Genomic DNA, 23,717 nt, shown 5'->3' with positions numbered 1-23,717 from the left:
AGCTTTCCTGTATGACACAAGGGCAGTTGTCAGCTCCCAGCTCCACAGGCTCCCGACAGTGCACTGGGATTGCTGTCAAGATGTGCCTACCTGGACCAAAGCAGCCCTGGATTTCCAGAAACAACATTTTTGCATTTCTGTGCCGCCATCTGAGCTGCAAAACAAGCCCTCTGCTACTGGACATGCTCCACATCTCCATCCATTGCTGCAAAGTATCTTGTCCCAGCCCCCAGCCTCTCCTTTCCTGGGGAATACCCCAGCATGGGGACCCAAAGCAAGCAGGAAGGCAGGAGCAGCAGGTTGGAGCTCAGCTCCATCCCCTCCATGCCATAACTCAGGCTGTTAAATGCCTGGCCAGAGCTTGCCATCTGCTTCCAGTCTTCTAGGAATAACCACTGAGTAATTCAATCAAAAAGGAGAAGATCCTCGTTTCACTGAATCGTAAGTCACTTCTCAAGTAATTATAATTTTATACCCCTATCAGGAGCAACAGGGGCTGTGCATTTTATGGGCTTCAGCAGCCAGAGCTGTGCTTCTGCCAAGGTTACGGCTGGGAGGAGAACCCAATTTCACATTTTCTCAGCCATCCAAGGCTTATCCATGTTTGTAGCTTTTTGGTTAGGCAAGTGAATAAAGCCCTGCAGGACCAAGCCTTTGTTCAGGAGTGCTGTTACTGTAGAACATAGAAAATGTATGGGTTTGGAGCAGCAGAGCTGACCAAACCATCATGAAGCTGATTCCCACTGGTGTGAACATGCCCTGTCCTTCCAGGCTTCCTGTCCTTGCAATAGCTGCCTAACCAGGGAGGAAAATCCTGCTTATCCCTCCCAGCAGCTGGAGGATGTGGGGCTGCATCCCTCACATGCTGCTCTAGAGAAGGCAGATGAGGTTAGTCCAGGGGAAAAGCCTACCTGCTTGCTCCATCCAAAGTGCCTGGGATGCAACTCACAGGGCTCAAAAAACTCAGGAGTCTTAAAAAAGATCCATAAAAGGAGTCTCTTCTCCTTTCTGTTATGCTCTTTGGGGTGATTTCTCCACTTAATTGTGCAGTTTGTGCCCTCTGCCTTAGCCCCACTGTCCTTTCTGGGGTTCTTGCTCCACCTGCTCTTTCACTGCCCCAGGTGTTCAGCCTTTTAAACAGATTTATTCCCTTGACTTTGGAAAGGTCTCCACCATGTTTCCATCTGTGTTTACACTCAGTGCAGGGTAAATTTCTCCTCTGAGCAGATCTGTTCCTTACCAGCAAAGGAATCCAGCTCAGCACAGGCTCAGACAGGAAAGCAGAGCAAAACATTTCCAAAGCAGAGCTCGCCTGGGAGCTGTGCTACGTGCCCACAGGAGGACAGAGACCTCTGCCAGACTCCCTGCATTGTCAGGCTGTGCAGAAAGGAAGTGCATCTGGCCCAGAGCCACTGCTCCTGTGGCTGTTCCCAGGGCTGGCTCCCCAGCTCAGCCAGCAGCACCTCCCAGTTATCCAGGATACTGAAACCAAATGAGAGCAAGCAAAGTGGGACTTAAAGTGCCACCAAAAGGTCTGTGCCACAGTCAGCAGGACTGTAGGAGGTGGAAAGAGCCATTTGTCAGATCTTCATTGCTCCTTTCTCAGGGAAATCCTCTCTTTGCAACCCTGCTCCTAAAGCCAGACTGTGGTGCACAGATGCAGAGTTTTTAACTGCTTGGGCAATCTGTGACACAAAAGACAGCCAGCAGCTGCCACCCAGATTTATCAGTGTGTTCACCAAGGCTGGGCCAGTCAGGGCCTGTGATGACCTCCAATCCACTCCAAGGTGGATCTACAAATAGCATGAGTTTCATCTAATCCCAGCAAAACAGGATTTTTGAGGCACTGGGGGGCTCACTGCTTCACCTTAAATTTGATGTCAACCATAAGGTTTTGGGGCAGCATGTTGGTGTTGGCAGGCAGGGGATGGCTTCTCTATACACTGCCCTGCTCTGTGTCCTGACCGGTCCTTGTCCCCACTTTCAGATGCCTTTTAAATTACAGCCAGCATCCAACCAGCAGGCCAAAAGCTTCAGCATTGCCAGAGCCAGGGCTGGGCACTGGGGCTGACCAAAACTCCTGAAATGCATCCCTGAGCAGACTGAACTGCAGAATGCTCCTGACAGTCCTGAACTCCCTGCCAGCATCAGAGGGGACAGGGAGGGTTTTTTCTCAGCATTACACCCTGCACTCAGTGCAGATGGATGAGTCAATAAAGATGATGTGGTGCCTACACAATTGCTTCAGGATGCATGAAATTCAGCTATGAGCTCCCTCCCAACAGCAAGGCAGGACATTCAAGTGGCCCTGGAGAGGTTGCAGGGTTGTCTTCAACAAACATGAGCTAAGCAAGGAGGGGAAATGGGAGAAGTCAAATTGTTGGTGAAAAGAAACCTCAGCTGAACACATAATTGCACAGCAAGGAGATAAAAGGACGTAATCCTGCTCAGCACTGTGGGCATGCAACAAGCAGGCTGGGCAGCCACTAATGACAGCTGTGAAATGATAAATGCTCTCAAGCTTTGCAGGATCTGATTTATTACACAACCTGAACTTGCATGGGAAGGGGGACCCTCTCCTGCTGTTATTCTCTACTGCAAGAGCCAACAAGATCAATTAAACTTCATGAAAAACAAGCCATTATCAAAGCCATCCCTCACCAAAAATTCAAGAAGGAGCCTGCTTGGAAAGATGAGGCTTGAGAAGCCTTCTGGTAACATCCATGAGTCCCACCCTGGTGCCTTGAAAATGTTAGAATCCAGGTAAATGTCCTGCCTCGTAGAAGAAACTGCCTGTGAACTGAAGGGAGAGTCATAGGCAGAGGGAAGCAAGTGAAATATGGATTTTCCCATCTGAAACACGTGGCTCTGGCACAGTGCTGGGCTCCTTGGGGCTTGTATTTCCTCAGGGGCAGCAATGCTGGAGTCCCAGTGGCACTTGTTATTTGTAGTTTCCATTTATTACAAAGCACTGTTATTATTTACAGAATATACTTTTTTATGGACTGTTACTGCATCCAAGTGCAATAACTGGTCTAAGCTCAAATCCCTGGGAGAACTGTTGAAAGAGAAGCAATTCAGACATGTATTAATATGACAAGGATTTCCCCAGGTTTAAGGAAATAAAAAATATGTTTTGTACAAGTGAAATAGTTCTTTCTTGCAGTATGAAGCTGCTCTTTTCTGATGATAGCAATGAAAGAATATTGCTTCTGTCACTGATGCCACTGGAAATGTATTGCCCCTCTCCAAGAAGCCAATGAAAGGACATGGCTGGTTTATTCTCTAAATGAGGCTGCTGAGAAATGCTCTGTTCCTGGCATTAGCCCAGGCACACTGCTGCTGGGACCTGGCCTGAAGGGAGGGCAAAGGCACCAAGTCAGCAGCTTTGTGCCAAACTGCACAGCCCACCTGGAGAGAATCACAGCACTCTTTGAGAAGAGAGCAGAGGAAAGAAATCTGTCCAAATGTCAGATGGAAATGAAGCTCTGTCATCTGTCACTGGGGTGGAGCAAGGCTCAGCTGCTGCACAGCACAGCCAGGGTCTGGCCCCTTCTCCTCCAGCAGCTCTGCACCTTGTGTGAGACAAGCTGGAGCCTTGGGAAGGCTGATCTGCACTTAACCTGTGGCAGAGAGCCTGGCTGTGAGCAGAGCTGCCAGCCCCTCCCCTGTCACTGCCACGTTTCATGGCCTGGCTCTCCAATGAAGATTTTGGGATTTGGAAGTAAAATAATGAAATTGTTCTCTAACCAAGATGATCTGTCACTTGAATGTATGCACTGGAGTGAGCACAGAGAAATTACTGTTTCAGCAGAAGTAAAAATTTCCTGAAAGGCTGAAGTTGATGTTTGTGGTTCCACTTTCATGCCTGTCAATCTGCAGATCTGACAAGTTCATTTTCCCTCTGCAACATCCTCCCAGACAGCATCTCCCAGCTGGGAGGGAAATGGAAAAAAAGTCAATTGTTGTTTCTAACACAGGAGTTCATCAAATCCTTAAGCACACAGAGACTGATGGAATAGCAACACCTGGGCTTGGTGCTGGTGCCCAGCATCTCCACAGGGTTCAGGACAGTCCTTGCTCCAGGACAAACCAGCACAAGGCTCAGGATGGTTGTGGCTTTTACTGAGCTGAATTCTGGAGGAAATTAGCAAAAAATGTAACAGAAGAGGAGTTGCATCAGTGCAAGTGAACAAAATGAGAGCACAGGAAGGTCAGGCAGGAGCAACACTGGCTCTGAAGTGAGCAGTGGGGTGGGCTGTGACCGAGCCCCTCTCCAGCTCCCTGGCAGTGAGCTCCTACCTCAGATATTTATTGGTTGTGTCAGGAATTAGTGAGAGTTCACTGACTGAATAATAGCATGCCAAAGGCAGTTTTTTGACTTTGCTAATGTAATTAAAGAAAGCAGGGGGAAAAAAGCCTTGCACCAGGGGCAGAAGCAGGGCTTCCAACAGTGTGAGTGCTGTCTCTGAGGCAAGGACAGGATGTGAAATGTGGAGGGGAGAGGATGAGGATGGCACTGAGGACCTGAGCACTGAGGAGGATCATGCAGCTGCTCCCAGCTGTGATGGGAGCATTGCTCTTTCCAGAGAAAGACTGACAGGCTGCCCTTGTAATTCAGGAGCAGCACACATCTCTAGGCTCAGGTTTTATGCTGCTGTGTTTTGCTTTTGTGCCCAAGAACCTTGCAGGAAGACTGGACTTTGCTTATTTTTGGGAGCTTCTCTTGCAGATCTGAGGAACCTTTCCCAAGTGGGGAAACAGCTTTATGGCAACATTTCCTTAATGCTGCTCTGATGATTGAGCACATCCAGCAGTGTCAGTGCACCAGGACTGAGCATGTTTTTCTGCCACAAGAAGAGGGACGGCGTGGGCTCTGTGATAAAAGCCAAGCTGCTATTTTTAAACAGGGATGGGGGAAGCTTTGGGTGATTTTAAATCAAATCAATGCCTGGACAACAGGGCGCTGCTTCCCCCCTGCCTCCACTGCCAAGTTCCTCTTCCGAATCCCAAGGATGTTTCTGACAAACAACCCTCGGTCAACAGGATGGGGCTGCGGGGCTGCCGCAGTCACAACGCCGGCAGGAGCGCGGCTGGGTGTGCCCCGCCCGGCTCCGGGGCTGGGAGCGCTCCGAGCCTCCTCTCCTTGGCCCTTCCTGAACGCTTTTAGTGTCGGCTCCCAACCCCAAATCCCCCCTGCCCTGGGGAGGTGCCTGCTCAGCTTCTGTCCCCTCAGAGTGCTGGGACACTGAACCCAGCAGCAGAACGTGTCCCCACTGCTTGGTGGCCTCTGCACCATCCTTGGTGCTGCTCTCCAGCATCCCCACTGTGCATTGGGCAGGGATGCTTGGCAGAGTGCCTTCCTCATGCCATTATTCCAATGGGCATTTCTGGGAGAGGGGCAGGATGGGAGGGACCCAAAACCTCAGGCAAAGGAAGAGTTTCAGTGACTCAGTGACAGGTCAGCAATGACCAGGCAGCCACGAGCCCTCTGTTTGCTGCTCCATGGACACACTGGCCTGGCAGCTCCCTCTTGGTGCTGTTTTTATCTAAGTTACTAATTACACATTACCTATATGTCACCAGGCTGATGGATGGGAGCCTGAGGGATCAATATTGATGCAGATGATGGTGCTGTTTGCCATGCAGAGTCTGCACTGCCTGGGACAAACAGGGCACCATCGATCCCAGAGGTGGGCTGGGATGCAGGGAGGGATGGGAGGTGCAATGAGGGGGAAGGATCATGTGCTGCCTTCCTAAATAACATTTGTGATACTGGCACAGTGTCCTGGCCAGGGACTGCTGTGGCCCTGCTGGCCCCAGGCTGCCCCAAACCTCCCACCCTCTCTCCCTTGGGAATGGCACAAAGCATTTTAATCTAGGTTGGTTTTCAGTCCTTGGGAATTGATACATTTAGAAGGTTCACACTGATCTGAAAGTGAACAATTCTCCCTCTTTCTGTGTTCTTACTGGATGATCAGTGTCTAAAGAACAGACAAAGGTCTCCTGTGTTTTGCTCTGCTGCTTTACTGACCAAAAGCTGAGGCCATCTCTGTAATGCCACCATGCTGCTGCCAGTAAGAGGCATCTTGGCTGCAGAATGCAATCAAATTTTCCAGGAAAAAGCTCTTGGGACTACCATGAAACCTGGGATTACAGTGTGGCTAAATTGCATAACTGGGGGTTTCTGCCTGTCTTGCTGGAGCCTTGTGACTGTTCTGATTCTGTCGTGGCGATGCTGGGAAATTGCTCTTTAAAACCAGAAGAGCCTTAGAAAGGCACAGGCAGGTCAGGATCGTTTCCCTCAGCACTGGGTTTGTCTTGAGCAGTGAGTTGATGGTGGTAGGATTGGACAGAGAGCAGTGTGGGGTGAAAGCAAAGCTCTCCCTGAAGGCTTTTTGTGCTCTGTGCCCTCAGTGAAGTCCCAAGCTCTGCAGCCTCCTTCTGGCAGCCCCAGAGACCAGGGGATGGATCAGCAGCTATGGGGCCACAGGCAGGTTGGATCAGCCACCCCTTGCCAGCAAAGCAGGAGCCCTTTGCCTGAAAAGCACACAGGGAAAAGCTTCCCAAAAGCAACAACACAGTCCTGGCTTTATTGAGGCTTTTAGGGATGAAGGAGGCTGCTCATCCTGCCTGTGGACTCGTTCCTATAGTCACCCATAGTGGTTCCCTTAGTACCATGAGCCCCCAAGGCAGAAATCTGCCCAGATGTCCTGTTTGATGGGGTTTGCTGAGTGGCAATCTCAGTTTTCATCAGCCTCACTGCCCTGGCAAGGCCATTCCCATGGCATTTCTTCCTGGAATTAACTCCTGTTTTTAAAACCCCAGCAAAGAGGCTTTTGCTGAAGGACAACTGGCAGGGTTTCAGCTGTGCCCCCATTTGCCCTCCCTGTCCCTGGAGTCAGCCACAGGACTCCTCTCCAGCAACAGCAATGGCTTGTAGCTGAGGATTGGGGCACCCCACACATAAATGGGCCAGCTTGGCTCCCTCAGCCTCTTTGGAGGGGCTGCCATGCAGGTTTGGGAGGAAGGATCTCCCAGAAATTTCATTTTAGTGAGCTGACACCATGAGCAGGGAGTAAGCCTCATCTCTAATCTCTCAGAGGCAGCTTTGTCTTTGTAGGGTGTGAGAGCTGAGCAAATGTTCCTTTATCCTTCCTCCTCTCCCTGTTGCTCATTAACTCTTTCATTAGGGATCATCCTCTTGTCTTTTGTGTGGATATGTTGGGTTTTTTCCTAAGGACTGGATGCCAGGCATCAGGACTCCTGTTTTCAAAGCATGGTGGCAATTAGCCCAGCTCTGAACCCTGGTGGCCTGTCTGCATCTGCAATTAGAGCTCTGCTCTGTCTGCCTGAGGTTTTTATCTTCCTTCCTTCTGGGGCTGCAAAAGGCACAACTTGGCTCTCCAAATGTGCAGCAGGAAAGTGTTAGAGCTGTAGCTTGAGCCTGGCTGCCCTTGCTGTGGGGCTGCTCTCAGGATTGGTTCCTGTTTGGTTCAGGGATCAATCCTTGGCCTCTGCACCTGGATTTATTTGAGTGCAGCTCAGGGCATCCTTCTGAGACAGTGCAGAGCCTGTGGGGGCTGATTCTGGCTCTGCTGGTACCTCTGCTCCTGCACTTCTGGCAAGTTCCATGCTCCTGGCTGAATGCACCTGGCTCTTTATCAGGACATTGGATTCCTGATTCAATGTTTTATAGAATTGAGCTGATTTACTCATACTTTGGTGCTCTAAAAAAATACCTCAAGTTGGCTTTGTGAAATGGGGAAAGGAGAGCAAAATTTGGATTTCAGTGGGAAAATGTCTGGTCAGACAGAGGAAAGATGACTTTGGGACCTGGAAACCTGGGATTTGGGAGAAAAAAAGCCCCACTGCTCTGCCAGCATCCCAAGGGGTCCCCCTGGCAGAGCTGCCCCCCACCCCCCATCAGAAAGCTTCTCTACCAAACCTCCAGGCTTGCTTTGCTTTCCTTCCCTCCCCTATAATTTCATCTATCCTAAAATCCCCGTTTTTTCTGAGATAATGTGATTTTTGGGGAGGAGTTTCTCTCCCTGTCACCTCGCTGCAGCTGATTTCTATTGAAAAGCTTCCTCCTAGGGAGGGAGGGGGGAACAAGGAGAGAAATTATGGAGGGGCAGCATTTCTGAATCCAAATACATTAAACCATTTAATTCTGTTGACTCAGGGCTGCCTGGCTCTGAATGGGAATTAATCCACAGTGCACAAAATTAAAAAGCACAAGACAAAATGCTTAGCAGGCAATGCCAGGGTTTAAAGCAACCCATTAGCTTGCTCAAACGTCCCCAGTAAATTTTCATTTGTCAATAACGCTTAGAGCTTACAGTTTATTTACAGCCTGTTCAATATTACCAGAACCCCTGGCAGCTCCTCATTTGTATTTATCTGCCACAGTCAGTTTCCTTTCCAGGGATTCTTCCTAATCCTTTGCTTTGTATCTGCTCCAGACACAGCAGAGATGTGCCACCCCCCAGGCAAAGGTAATGTGGGGTTATCCTTTGCCACCCCAGTTATCCCCTGCAGGAGAGACCACCTGCAAGGGACCCATCCTTGGAGTTGAGATCTGCCATGGGACTCCTCCAGCCTCTGTCCCACACCCAGGGGACCCACTGGCCACCAGGCAGCAGAGATGGGAATCTCCAGACTGGGAGAAGGTGACAGCACAAGCAGCTGTGTGTGGCCCCACTCCCTGAGCACTCCCCACTCCCTCATGGCTGAGCTGGAGCAGCCATGGCTGAAATCTGTCCTGCTCCATCTGTCCCAAATCAGATCCCACAGGATGAGCCCTGCAGAGGAGAGCATGTAACAGGATTTCCCCCCAAAGCAGCTTGAATGCTTCCAGGCAGAGAACAAAGCCTGGCTGGCCCTGAGAATTTCTCCAAGCAAAGGAGTTTATTCTTGGGCACAGACACGAAGGGGCATTAATCTCTTGTCGTGGCTCATGGCCAGCTGGGGAGGTTTGGTCCAACACTCAGGGACGTGGCTCCCTGCAGGGGTGACAAGTGTCCAGTGGGGTTTGTACCTCCCCAGCTTCCTGCCCTCTCCCTCTGCACTCCCCCGAGGCAGAAGCACAGATGATTGCAGTGGAATTTTAAGTGGATGCAACATCACCAGGGCTGCCTGGGGAGATACAGGACAGGCTGGGCAACCGCTGTGTCAGGTGTAAAGCTCAGAGAGGGAAATCCCTCCAGAGGCTTAACCACAAAGATGGAACTGGACACTTCACAGGGAGCATCTGCTGGACCCCACGAGGTGCAGCAGCACCCTGCCTGGTCTCCACCACTCATCAGAGCCCCCTGAGTTGGGGACATTGAGTGGGTCCTGCAGCCCAGGCTCTGCCACGGACCCCTGTGTGTTTGGAGGTGATGTCCAATACCTTTTGTGCTGAATGCAGGAGGCAATCACTGAACTGAAGGGCCACTTGCTTTTCTCCCACCTTTGCTTAGGGTTTGCAAGCTCCTCCCGCTGCTGAGCTTGAAGATAGCACACAGGACACCCCACCTTTCCACCCCAAAGAGCAAAGCCCCATCACTTGCCTGCTGCTGTCTGCATGTAGCCAGCCAGGGTGCAGAGTCGGCGCTCGCAGGCTCCACCGGGCAGCAGCACAGCGACGATGGCCAGCAGGGAGCTGAGGGCCAGCAGGGCACAGCCACCCGCACACAGCACTGCACTGGTCTGCAAGGACACAGGGGGCTGTCAGAGAGGTCACCCCACACCACATCCCCCAGAATCCCCCTCTGGGAGTGGGGAGTGCAGCCCTGTCATGGGCAGATCTCCCACCTTTGCCCTTCCACCTTTTGTTCACTGCTCAGTGCTGAGCCCGAGGTTGGGCCATGCCCTGCTCCCAGGGCTCACTGGCACTGGGGCTGCAGTGACAGCTGCAAGTGCAGGAATGCATGAAGGGCCATGTCCTAAACCAGTGCCATTAGATGTGTGTGATGTGTCAGTGCCTCTCCTGAGCACTGAAATGGATCCCATGGCAGCCCTCCCCCAGCAGGCCTGGCAATGAGCAGGCATTTTGGGGATCCCCCTGCTGCTCCCACTGCAGCCCTGCTGACATGGCAGGCTGCTCCCACCCCCAGCAGCCTAAAAACAGAAAAGCATTAATTCATGGCAAAACAGCTCGCTCTTGGGTACAGGTGTTCAATCACTGCACTGCTGCTGTTTCTGTCCCCAATGCAGGTGACAGCGGATGGCACTGGCAGCAAGGTGGCCTGTTCCAGCAGGGACACGTGCCAGCCCAGCCAGGGGCATGGCCAGGGGCAGAGAGGGGACCTTCCTTCTCCAGCACCCAGCTGGTTACAGCACTCAAACAGCATGAGGACACCTCAGGCCCAGCCCTGCAGCAGCCACGTCAGCTCCTGTCCCTTCCAGCACATTCCAGGGAATGCTGCAGCTCCTGTCACTTCCAGCACATTCCAGGGAATGCTGCTGGCTCTAGTGAGTCACCCTGCAGTGACACCTGCCTCAGCTCCTAGAGCAGCACAGCTCCAAGGCAGGTCTCACTCCCATCTCCCTGAAAAGCTTGGCTTTTATAACCTGTGTGGGAGCTGCTCTGAGGAGGTCACATCCCACTGCCACCCTTGCCCAGCCCTCTTGTCCTGGTGAGACATTCTGGTTAGCAATGCACAGTTTGCCTTTTTGATCTTCCCCCCCTGCCTGAGCTTTTGGGAAGCCATGGTTATTACAGAAACAGCCCCAAAACAGCTTTCCATTTACCTCCCCTCCCCAAAGAGCTCACAAACAGTCTGCTACTATTTGTAATAATATCATTATCATAATAATGTAAATTATTCTGCAGGAACCACAGGCAGGCTGAGCAGGGGCAGAGGAATTGGATTTACCCTGGGATGCCCATGGGGGTTTCCAGCAGCTCAGAACCCCCTCCCATGAGTGGTGCTGTCCCACAGGTCTGGCACTGTCCTACATCTACCCCTATTACTGACTGCTGAGCTGGACTGGCTGGTGCTGGCTGACACGGCCACTGCCAGCTGTGTCCTAGCAGCTGCCACTGCTCCAAGGAGGGACACACTGGTGCTGGACAGGGACAGGCCAGGCACCACCTGACACCCTGGTGTGAGTGCTTCTCCTGGGACTGTGCAGTGATTAGAAATCAGCATCTTATTTATAGCCTATTTATGCACTGAGCAATGCAAATGCTGTCCCAGCAATAAATGAATTCCTGACATGCAATGCAAAAGGAACAGCAGTGCAAAAGCTACCCAGGGAAATGGAGAGGCTGCTCCAGCAGGGAAATCTGCTCCTCTCCAGAGCCTTCCAAGGCACTGAGACCTGGACAGACAAGAGCTGCTTCAGGGCTTAAGATACAAGGTTGGGACACCCCCAGCAGGGACCCCTGCCCTGTCCCTACACCAGGAGGGACCCAGGGGGTTTGGGATGGGATGGGGTGGATATCCCCATTGCACAGACACTCCCCCAGCCTGGGACCCCATGGGGAAAGCAGCCACAGCCCTGCTCCCCCACTGCTCCCAGGGCAGCAGCATGGCCAGGAAATCTGGATTCATAACAAAAAAAAAGGATTACTCTGCCTGGCGTCTGCATTTCACCTTCTGCCCAGCAAAACCATCCTCCTTTGCAAGGACCATTAATTATTTAGAGCAATGAATTTTTCAGCAGAAAGGGGTCTTGTAAAGCAGGCTGCTTCTTCTCTTGTGTGAAGCATATTATTTTTAATGATCTAGGTTCTCCTTAATTGTGGTGGCTCAAATCCCCTAAAAACTCACAGCTCCTGCTGGAAACAACTGATGAGCTGCCCTGACTGTTAATCCCTGTGGAGAAGTGGGAAGGTCTTTTTCAGGACAAAGTGACAGAAAAAAGGCACCAACAGGCTGGGTGCAGGTGAGTTAAACTGGCAGAAGGGCTGGTCTGGTTTGGGAGCTGCCCTGGGCTTGGCAACAAGACTGAGGGGTCTTAGGGCTGGCAGCATCCTGATGTGCACAAACCCCACCAAATCCAGCCAGGCCTTGGCAAAGGGAACAAAGGTCTCATGTGAATAAATGGCAGAAGATTCAGGGGAAGGGAAATGGTGAGGTTTGGGTTCTGCCATGTGGGCCAGGAATGCTGAGCCACTCAACAGCTGCCAGGCAGCTCCTGGGGGCAGAAGGGGTGGCAGGGGCACAGCTGCCCCAAAACCAGGTGACAGTAGAAAAGGGCACAGCACTGCTCTTTGCCTGGCTCCCACATTCTGCTGACATTACCTGCCAAAACATTGCATGTGCTCTTGGAAAAGAGAAATTTTGCTCTTGTCATAACCTTTCTATGGCCTCAGCTGGGACTTTCTCAAGTGCTCCTGCCCTGTAGTGGAGTTGCTCCTGCAAAGATCAAAAAGCTGCTTCCAAAGAGAAATAATAAGGTTTAAGTTTGAAGAAGTCCATGGAGCAAAGGTATAGCAGTTGAAATTCTCTCCTTCCCACTGTGCAACACCTCCCTCTCTCCTCCCTGTTTGTGCCTGTTGCATCTTGAGCAGAAAGGAGAGGATGCAGGAAACAGATGCAAGGGCTGAAAGCCAAAAATAGGCAGGATGGGGAGGAACAGCAGGGATGCAGGAGGCTGCCTGTGCGAGCCCAGTTCAGGCAAGTCAGGAAAAAACCCATTTATCCCAGTAAAGAGCACAGCTCCCAGTGCAAACCCTGCCAGGGAGGCCAGGGCTGCCCAGCCCTGGGCATTGCTGACCCCTGGCAGTGCCAGGGAGATGTCCCCAGGGAGGCTGTGAGCAATCCTGCCTCTGCCATGCTGGGTAAAGACATAAAACCGTGTCAGATTTTCTGCTCCCACTCCCAGGGAGATTAATTGTTTATCCCCAAACAAATTAATCGTCCCCTGGTGGGACTGTAAATATGCCTTTATGTGGCGTAATAAATTCTGATTAACAACAATCCCCTGCCTGATTTTTAGTGTTTTACAGGTCTGACACATGCCATGGCTGGGCCATTCACTTAGCAATAAATCTGATGAAGTTGTTGTTTCATTCACCAGAAAAATCAAAATTAAAGTGTCAAATAATGGCCGTCCTGGGAAGAATTTTTTAATTTCCCTAATGAAAACTTTTTAAAAATTAAAAAGTTTTTCATTTTTGTAAAGGCAGCTTAAAGCAGGAAGAGGGAAAGGGAAAATAAACTCTCCAGTCCAGTTTTTAGTGCTGAGAAACAGTACCTGGTGTTTGGTTCAGCAGAGATAAACCAACCTGGCAAAGCTCCTGCCATCACTATGGACTGGGTCATGATGCACATTAGTTTATTAATGCAATTTATTAATTGGCACTTGACCACCCCCAACAGCTGCCATCCTGAGTGGAGCCTGTGGTACCCAGGGCAGCAGGCTGAGGGCCAGGTTACAGACTGCTGGGGTGTTCCAGCCCTGCTCAGATGCTTCAGCATCTTTGGAAGTGGGGGCAGAAAATAAATGCCCAAAATAGCTGGGAAATAAATCCACAGCTCAGTGAGGAAAAGGAAGTGAAGGTCACAGTGTGTCTTGCTTTTTGGGGGGTATCTGTTGAGAGAAAATATCTAAGAAACCCCAGATTAGCGAGAGAAAAATTGTAAACAGAGAAGAGGTGGCAAAATTAATCCAACCATTTTAATTTTTAAATGCAACCCTTTCCTATCAGAGCTGACTGTGATCAAATGCTCCTTATGGGAATCTTTTGGGGTTAAACCTAGCAGTGCTTCACCTGCAGAGGTAGAAACCAAATGGACACCGAGATTTTAACCTTGTTAAAAACCAAATCAGGATGGAGGTGCTGAGTGGGGAGCTGAGCTTTGGGATTTGGGAATGCTGGCAGCAGCCGGGGGGATGTAGGTGCGGGCAGGTGCCTCCTCTCCGGAGAGAGGCTCCGGGACCTGGGGAAGAGCAGGGTCCCCGCCCGGGAGGCGCTGCGGGCCGGGGTGGGCGGGGGAGCCTCGCAGCTCGCTCCTGTTTCCCCCACACGAGGCACAGAAACAAACATTCGCCATCTGGGCGGCATTGAAGCGACGGCCAGGAGGAGGATCCCACACATCCTGGGCTTCTCCTCCCCGGCAATTCCCTTCCTTTGGGCGCCACCTCAGCGCTTTCTCTGTTCGCCGAAAATGCCACCCTTGCCCAGGGGCTGGGAGGTGCCCGCTGGTACCCGATCCCCGAGCGGGCAGGGGCGCAGAGCCCCAGGTGTGATGACACCAGGGAGGTGGCTGATGTCCCAACCCCCGAGCTTGGGCTGAGCCACAGGGATGCACAGGAGGCTCCAGCCCTCATTTCTTCCCCTTCAACTGCAGGATTTGGTGGATTTTGGAGCCCACAGCACAAGATGCACGGGGTTATCTCTCCCCAGCCCAGATTTAGCTGCTTTTGCAGTAAATTCAGCACCACCTCTACTGAAACAAAGCTCAGCCAGTCCTGGCCTTCCAGGCAACTTTTCCAATTCCCAGCTCACCAGCATATTCAACAGAACACCAGAGGGGTTAATGCCTAAACTGATCCAAGTGGGGGGAAAGGCATTTTTTTAATTAGAGAGAAAATAAGGGACAGATAATACATCTGATGAATTATGGTTGTCTCTCTTTGGCTGCCATTGCATCTGGGGATGCTGGAAAGCAGTTCCTAATGGCACTGCTTTATCTAAGAGGATGATGGATAGTAGTGAAAGACAGAAAAAAAGGGGAAAAGTAAGACATTAGCACATCAATGGTGTGCCTGTGACCTCCATCAAGGGATTCGAACCAACTTAATGAAATTTTAATTAGGCAGCAAGCAGTGCACGGTGCTGGGTACCCGATCAGCCCTCCTTCCCCTCACCCTGTCATTATCCTTCTCTGGGATAAGCCCTTTCCTGGCGCTGGCAGCCGAGCCGGGCTCAGCGCCGTGGCCAGCGAATGCCCCGCGGGTCACCCCGCTCGCCCAGCTGGCTTCTCCTCGCAAAGCCGGAGGAGGAGCCCGGGCAGAGCGGGATTTGCAGCCTCAGGAGCACATAGGGAATGTCCCACTGTCAGAATGTTCCTGCCAGCCTGAGACAGACTCTGCTCTGGGTCCTGCGGAGGGGAAATGCAACATCAGAATGGCTCTGCTGTGCCCTTCCCGAGGTGCAGGTTCAGGAATTGCCTTTGAGGAGGGGCTGTGAGGGTGGGTGACCCGTGTGACCTGACCATCCCTGTCAGGAGTGGCCAAGCAGCTTCCCCCTCCCTCTGAGAGCAGGGACAGAGGTAATCCTGAGAGCAGCCTGGCTGCATTTCAATCAACTTGCCCTCGCAGGGCCCACCCTTAAGCTGGTCCTGCCTCAGCTCCCTTTTCAGCCCAGCTTAGCTGAGAGAGGCCGGTGAGTCCCAGTGGTGGTTTGTGACTTGGGCACTGAAATGTGGGACCACAGCCCAGGAATTACAGGTTCCCCCACCACCAGTCCTGTTAATGTAGGTCAGAAAAGTCTGGGTGGCTGATGAAAGCAGATAAATCTGCTCTGGGGTAATGTGCATGAAGGTGGTGATGTCAAGAATTCCTTACACTCAGCGCTCACAACTCTGGCCAAGGTTGTGTAAGTGCAATTAAAAATCAAATGGACTGGCAGACAGAGTCTGCTCTCTTGGGAAGTTCTTAGGATGAGGAGCTAAAAGTTGATTTCCTGATAATCCCAAATTAATGTGCTGGCCTGATACAGGACACTGGAGGCAGAGCAGACTCTGCCTGAGGGGCAGCACACACCCGAGTCCCAGCTTGGGTCACACTGCATCTCTCCCTAATTCCAGAGCCTGTGCTAGAAGAGGAGGGACAGATCTTCCCCAGAGTGACAGATTTCTTCCCATCTCCATGAGGATCCCACGTGGCTTTTCATGGGATCAGGGCTGCTGATCTGCAAACCTGGCCCCAGTGGGCAAACCCCAGATGACATCAGGGACCCAGGGCTGAACTGATGCAGTGAGAAACCAGCAGGGAAGATTTAATGCAAAGGGTAAGCAGGTTTATTGTACATTTTCACTAAGCTTTGCTGAATCTTTTCAAGTCCTGATTTAAAGCCCAGGAAAGACCCCCTCAAGGAACTGCTGGGGTTGGGCAAAGCCTCCCCTCTGTCCTGAGCAGTTTATTTTGGGCTCTGCTCCAGCATGGCATCACTGGCTCCATAGGCAAATGGCCCATGTGGCTTTAACCTGAATATTATGGGCTGATCAGCTTCTTTGTTATTTTAGATTACATGCTTGGCAAAGCCTGAAAATAATTGGAGACTATCTGGAAAAATAAAAATAGAAATCTGAAATGTGGCAGCAGTATCTTCCGAAGTGCAGCACTGAGACAGGAACCCATGAGCCAAATGCTCCCACTGAAAGAGAAAATAAATTAGCTAAGGATGAAGCACTATTTTGCATGTACACAGTGATCTGGCACCAGGAAAAAGAAAAGTCATGAGAGGCAATGAAACCACTCAGAGCTCAAAAGTTCACCTGGTTTTTTTTTTATTTGGCGCCCCAAAAGCAATCCCTTCTCCCCAGGGTATCTGCACACCTTGGGATGTCCCTCTGCAGCCCTCACAGCTCCAAGTCATCCCACAACAGATCCCAAGGGCCTCACTCACAAATTGGCTGGGCAACATCACCATCACCATCCTTTCTCCTCTCTGGCTCCAGCCAAATCCTCTCCAGTTTCCATCAGCTCCTGCAAGGTCTCAGCCTGTCCACAACATCTGCAGCCATCAGGGATATTCTATTATATTCTGCCCCATCAAATAACCATCATGATTCTGAGCTCAGTACAAAGCCCCAGCAGCACTGACAGCGTTAAATTAAAGGTACCCATGATATTAGAGAGCTGCAAAGTAATTATGAAAGGAAGTAGAAAAAAGCCAGCAACTCTGAGCAGACATGAAGGCCCTCTTAAGAGAAGAAAGGCATGTTAATTAACCTCCAGACATGATTCAAAGCATCATTTGTAGCACGATTAACATAATCCCCCAAGTGCACACACAACTGGCATTAACGATCATTTGCAGGACTGAACGCTCCCCCAGCCTTCAACAAATCGGCACAACTGAGTGGGGAAACACTGGAACACAGGAGACAAAAAGAACCGTGCTCCCCAGGGATGGACATCCCTGCTGCGGGTGAGCATCCATGCATGGTGCTCAGCACCATCCCCGGGTGAGCTCAGCATCTCCAGGTGTGCTCGGCATCCACCCAGGTGTGCTCAGCATCCACCCAGTGTGCTCAGCATCCATCCAGTGTGCTCAGCATCCCCAGGTGTGCTCAGCATCCACCCAGTGTGCTCAGCATCCACCCAGTGTGCTCAGCATCTCCAGGTGTGCTCAGCATCCTCCCAGGTGTGCTCAGCATCCTCCCCAGGTGTGCTTTCACATCCCCAGGTGTGCCACCAGCTCCACTCTAGAAGAGCTCCTGAGCCCCGCATCAGCTCTAGCCCCCTCTGCCCCCGGCAGCCCCAGCTCCCACCCTCCTGCAGCAAACTCCACTGGAGCAAACACTCGGGGCTCTTTTCAGGAGCTCTCAGATTCCTGTCCACGTTCGGCTTTCATTTAAAGAGAGAGCTGCCCACCAGATCGCTGGAAAGATTGGAAATGAACGTCACGGCTCTGAAAGCAAAGAAAAAAGAGCCGCGATTTCCCCATCTCTCCAAAACGGAGAGAAATCTCCTGCTTGAACTCGGGCAGGGCTCTCAGCCGTGCTGAGCACCGAGGCGTGCGGGCTCGGAGGCTGCTCAAGCAAGGAAGCCAAAGCTGTCGCCTGCCTCAGCAAAGCTGTCAGGACTATTTTATTACATTCCAGCCCATCAAATAACCATCACAACAGGTATTCTTCCTTTCCTCATGGCAGAAAGCTGGTAAGCGAGCACTCCCCTCTGAAAGGGTCTGCACTGGTTGTTCATTATTTATTTGGGTGGTATTAATAAAGGTGACACAAACATGTCACCAAAATGCCCTGCAAACTCCCCTCAGTGCTGTGATTATTCATCTCTCCCTCAGCCCAAGCTCAGGAACTCAGAGACTTCGTGCTACATCATATTCTGGATCTCTGTTTTCAGAGGCTGAAGCTTGTTCAAATGAGTCACTGCTGAGCTTCCTTCTTATCTTTAAAGTTTGTTATTACTTGGAAGTGTTTATCTGCATCACATTTGCAAAAACATCTGAACAAAGGCCAGCCCATGGAAACAAGAGCATTTTTGCACCTTTTTATATAAATAGTTAGGAGTTTATACAGCTGGTTCTTTTCTTTGCAATTCACAATATTTGTCTCTAATGCCAATTTTAAGGACCGTGATGGTATTTAAGCAATCCCACGCAGACCTGGTGTCCTGGCAGAGATAACAGCGCAGCTCCACGGCAGGCTGAGAAATCCAGCTGCTGGCAGCCACCCTTTGTGCCCGGCACAGCCCCGAGCTCCGGGGGTGCTGCCCTGGGTTGGGGACCCTGCCACACCATGACCTGGAGCGAGTCCAAGCTCGTGTGTTCCGAGCAGAGCCGGGGATTTCACACTCACAGCCTCGGGGTAAGGATGAAGGGAGAGGAGGGAGGAAGGACAGGGCCAAGCTGGGATGCCGGGGCCGGGCTTTGTGCGCTCTCTGCACACACCCAGCGTGACCGGCGGCCCTTTGTCACCCCCGGGACACCACAGCAGCCCCGGCCCCATGGGGTGTCTGGGCCTCCTTCCTTCCCCAAACCTAGCACGGGCATCGCCCCGGGTAGCCGGGCAGGGGGACAGCCACGATCCCCCACATCCAGACTCTATTTCTGCATCCATGTGTCCCAGGAGCAGCAGTTTCAGCCACCTCCCTGCTCCCTCCTGCACAGCAAACTCAGCCGGGAGTGATGCTCAGCGCCCCGCTGGGAAGCACAGAAACCTCTCCAGCTTCCCCGAGTCCCTCCCGCACGCCCAGCAGGAGCCTGCCCGGGCAGAGCCGGGGAAACTGGGACCCCGCAGGGGGGAGGGGGTAGCCGAGTCAGCCCCGCGGCACTGCCAGGGCCACGGCCGGGACCTGCACGCTGGGGCTGCACTGGCCACCACGCTGGCACGGGGGTTCCAGGCAGCACCCCGAGAACAGCCCAGCATCCCGAAGAGGGATGAGACCCCACAGGGATCACGGGACACCCAAGGGGTGCTGAGGAGATGCTCAGAGGCAGGACGGGTGGGATGCAGAGGATGGAAGGGATGCTGGAGAGAGCACGAGGAGATGCAGAGAATGCTCGAGGGGGATGCAGGGAATGCCTGCGATGATCCGGGCAAGATAGGGATGCTGAAACAGGTCAAGGGAAGCTGGGGTGATGACAGAAGGACCTTAGGGACGTGAGGAGACAGACAGATACCGGAGAGCCTGGAGCAGGTCTAGGGGAGGCCAGGAGGTGACGGGGTGACGCCGGGGAGCCGAAAGCAGACAAGTGGGGGATGCCGGGGAGGTGACGGGAGAAGGCGGGGAGGTGATGAGGGATGCCGGAGAGCCAGAAGCAGACACGGGTGATGTCGAGGAGGTGACGGGAGCTGCCGGGGAGTGCAGGGAAGGGCAGGCGGGATGTCGGGGAGCTACTGGGGGATTCCCGGGAACCCGGGAGAGGCGGTGGGGGGTGCCGCGGCGGGGAGGCGCTCACCTGCCAGGAACCGGAGGGGATGTCTCCGAAGCCGCCGGGGCCGGCGGAGCCGTGGCAGCCACGGGGCGGCCCGGCGCAGCGCCAGAGCAAGCCGAAGCCGGCGGCGGAGCGGCCGGGCGGCAGCAGCCAGGCCGGCGAGAGGAAGGCGGCGGCGCAGGCGGCCAGGAGGCCGGCGGAGAGCAGCGCCCAGAAGCAGCCGACGCCGCTGCACATGGTGCGCCGGCGGGGCAGGGAGCCTGCGCCCCGCGCCGCCCCCGCGCCCGCCACCGGCACCGGCACCGACAGCATCGGCGGCGCGGGGCGGCCGGCGGGGCCGGGCGCGGGGCCGGCAGCGCTGCCCGCGCCCCTGCGCGCTCCCTGCGCGTTCCTTGCGCGCTGCCTGCGCCGCCCCCCCCGCGGGGCGCGGCTGAGGACGGGCGCGGTTGCGACACCCGCGGCGGGCGGGGGAATCCGGGGCGGGGGGAGCGGGGTCACCTGCGCGCACGCTTCTGGGGGTTTCACGGCGATTCTCCGCCCGCTGCCGGCTGCGCCGCGGCCCCGAAAGGGTCGGGTTGTTGCTGCCGTTAATTACCGGCGGTATTTTCAACCCTCCCTCCGTGCCCGCAGACGGCGATGCTGCGGCTCCGCTCCTGCAGCTCTCCCGGACGGGGACACGCGTGGGGAACGCGGGTGCGGGAATTCCGCTGCGGCACCGCGCGGGGGATTGAAACCCTCCGTGGCGGGGAGGTTTAGATTTAAACCCTCCGTGGCAGGGAGGTCTCGGACTCGGGATCCGCTGGCTCGGGCTGTGTTATCCTCTCACCCCGCAGTTTTCTCCAAGGTGCTGGAGGCAGAGCGGCTGCCCGGGAGCCTGCGCTTACTTGAGGTGTAAAAGCGGCGCCTCCCAGTGCAGATGGATTTTTATAACAGTCATTCTAAAAACTTCATGGATCAGGTTTTATTCCTGCTAAACCTCACGGTGCCTGTGCAGCACGGATTGATGTTTTGTTTGTGCCTCGCAGATCTTACGGGTTTTCTCAGTCTCCAGGAGCTCAGCTGTTCCCCCGAGCGGTCCCACGTCCATCAGCCGCATAAAGAACCAGATCCTTTTTAAAATGTAGCAAAAAAATATCTTTTATCGTGCGCTAAAGTCCTCGGGCGGGTTTCGGGCACTTACTGCCGATAGCGCTGAAACAGGCAAAGACATTTGGGCAGCTTTTGGTTAAAAAACGAGGTTTTCCTTTAGATCCAAGGTACGTTGGTTGGTGTTTAAAGCGCAGCGCTTGGAGAAGGCTCCGAATCCTGGGAAGCCTGTGCGGATGCCGGCAGCAGAAGCCGGAGGCTTGGCACCCTCTCCTGGTGCGCGCTCGGAGTGCTGCGGCAGCGATGGCAACTCCGCTCCTGCTGCGGTTCTGTCCGCATGCAGCCCTTGGGCTTCGTGGGGTGTATCTGTGTCCTGCTTTTAGAAATGCCGCGGACGCTACTCGTCCTGGGACCTCGGGAAAGTTCTGAAGGGACAAAATCACACTCAGCCTTGTTTTTTCTCCCATATCCCTGGCTCAAAGAAATACCTGACTGCTGTCATGTGCTGCATTGCTTCTTGTACTCCCTGAGGCATCTAGAAAAGCAAAAGGTGGGGGGAAAAAAGAACGGAGAAACAGAAGACGGTATTAAAATAAATTATTATTTTCCAAGTATTTTTTTGATGCCATAGAATGACCAAGAGCTTGGGGAAAGCACTATGGATTGGAGAAAGGTCATCTGAGGTGAGTCCCACACAGCGCTGGCGGTGCCATCTGGGCAGGGTGGAGGTGCCAACGAGCCCGTTTGCCTTCCCTGATTCAGAACAATTCCAGAGTGGCTCCAGCTCTGCAGAAAAGGCTCCGTTCCTGCAGGAGCAGCTGCGACAAGGCTGGGAAGAGCTCAGGACCTGGAGAGGGAGATTTCCTGCTCTCTGCTGCCCTGTGCTGCTTCCCAGAGCTCTGTCCAGCACACCTGCAGGTCACCAACCAGCTCTTCCTGCTGGGAATGAACCTGTCTTTGTACCATTTTGCCCCATTTTACATGTCAAACCTCGAGTTTTAACTCACCCACTGGGAGACAGGCAGAGACTCTTTACCCCTTGCTTGAACAAACCTCCCTCCCTGGGAATGTGTCTCATGGAAGGAAACAGGGAGGAATTGCAGTGTTTTAATAAAAGCAGTTAATTTTCACCAGGCTGGGACGTGGGAGAATTCCCTTCTTTGAAATGCTCAGCACAGATACCAACCCTCCTGTTCCCATGAGGTTCATGGACTGAGGTCAGCCACAGCCAAACCTGCCAGGAATTTTGTGGGTGCATGCAGACACTTGCTTTACCATTGAAAAAAAGAGAAAGAAAATTAAGAGTAAAATACAAGGCTCTAATTGAAGGAGCTGTGAGTTTCTGTGCAAAGACAGAAACTTTGACTCCTGATGTGTTTAGGACATTATTATTTATTCCAGAGTAAGATCTCAGCTGTTAAAGTTCGTACTCATATAATTTTTGGTACTTGTGTTCCCAAAGTAGTGAGAATTCTATATATGAGAGAGAATCCCAACATCATGGGAATAAATGGACTGTCCCAAAGATGGGAGAGATGGGAATGGCCTCTAATGTGTTACATTTGTGCTTTTGTGCTGTAATTGAGCAGAGCAGTGCCCTGTGATTAATTACCAAAGTCTTGTTCTGCTTTATTCTATCTGTCCAAACACCATCATTCCATTCAGATCTTTTCAGGTATTAAAGTTTACTTCTTTTTCTACCTGTAGAGAGGAAACAATCAAGCATTGAGACAGCTTTTTTTTTTTTTTTTTTAATATTTTCATTTAGGGAGGAGTCCCTCAGCTTCTCTGACATTGGCCAACCCATGTCCTGAAGTCATATTTAACTGATTGCTCAGATAATTAAAGTGTCATGTTCTGTTAAATGCTCCAGCACCTGCTGTCACTCACACTTCCCATTCAGATCCAGGCCCAAGGCTGAGTGAGCAGCCCTGGATTGGAGCTTCAGCCCTTCTGAATTCCCAATAATGAGAAAATTTCGGTCCAGGGAAGGCAATTCATGTCAAACTCTTGTGTCAATCATTGCATCCTTGTTCAACCCCCATGTATACCCTGAAACCCAAGAGGACTGGGTGCAAAATTTTTGGCAGGATATGTTAATTTAGTGTTCCCTGAGTCATCCCATTCTTTCCAGTTTGCTCATCTTCACAACGTTTTAGTCTATTAGCAGTCTCTGAAGTTATGTGCCAATTAAATAATTCCATTCATTATGCAGAAACCATATAGAATAGTTCGTTACGCTCCAGCCAGCCTCTGGGCATGTGTACACAACTGTATCAAAGAGCACCAGTTAACAAAAATAATATCAAAAGCAAAAATGCGATTGCTACAGGGTGTTGATCAGCGGCACCATCCCGCCCAGGAGACGGCTCCATCCCAGCTCTGGAAGATCCCCGTGTACCTTTTATGCCATTTACAATTTATGAGTCTTAATTACTGAGTGTTTGTAAAGAGCTTTGGAATGCTCGGATGAAAGAAGGCGCGGAAACCCAGGCAATGATTATTAATGACATCGTTTTGGCACGGCTCGGGCAGCAAGGGCAGGACAGTTACACGGCACAGGGTGACACTGCATTGATCGGGGTGACACGGGCATGGCAGAGCTGCCCTCTGGCTCTGTGCCTCAGTTTCCTCACACACTCACAACCCAGAATTTATAATCACAGTCTTTACAAAGTGTTTGCAAAGCTTTTAGAGCAGAGATCTCGGATATCAACCTAAGCGCCGTGTCACGGTGACAAACGTCCCTGGCAGGCGAGGGAAGAGCAGATTGCCTCGGGAGGATGATTAAGAGGATTTTTGTGGCAGGATTCGGGGCGCAGACGGAACTGACTTATGGGACAGCGATTCCGCAGGTGGAGAGCGGCCCGGCAGGGATTTCTGGCTGTGCTGGACTCGGGCCGCCGTGGGATGAGGGAGCCGCCGTGGGATGAGGGAGCAGCCGTGGGATGAGGGAGCCGCCGCATTCCGGCACCGGCCGCGGCCCCGCGTGTCCCGCACAGACAGGGCCCAAACGGCTGCAGGACTGGGACCGGCACTGCAGAGCCCTCACACCCCGGGCAGGGCTGTC

At 52.6% G+C, this 23,717-nt stretch overlaps 1 protein-coding gene across 1 annotated transcript in view; it reads right to left on the bottom strand.

The window, feature by feature from the left end:
• Window positions 1–19,873, bottom strand: part of LHFPL7 (LHFPL tetraspan subfamily member 7) — a 57,174-nt gene extending 37,301 nt beyond the window's left edge. The window contains exons 1-2 of the mRNA XM_030231353.2: window positions 19,586–19,873; window positions 9,555–9,693 (exon numbers count right to left, since the gene is read on the bottom strand). Coding sequence (XP_030087213.2) covers window positions 9,555–9,693; window positions 19,586–19,873 — 427 coding nt within the window. The remainder of the gene's footprint in view (window positions 1–9,554; window positions 9,694–19,585) is intronic.
• Between the last annotated feature and the right edge of the window lie 3,844 nt (window positions 19,874–23,717).

This window comes from Serinus canaria, chromosome 19 (genome assembly GCF_022539315.1).
Source record: "Serinus canaria isolate serCan28SL12 chromosome 19, serCan2020, whole genome shotgun sequence".
Lineage (NCBI taxonomy): Eukaryota > Metazoa > Chordata > Aves > Passeriformes > Fringillidae > Serinus > Serinus canaria.
This window is presented reverse-complemented; position numbering and strand designations above follow the sequence as displayed.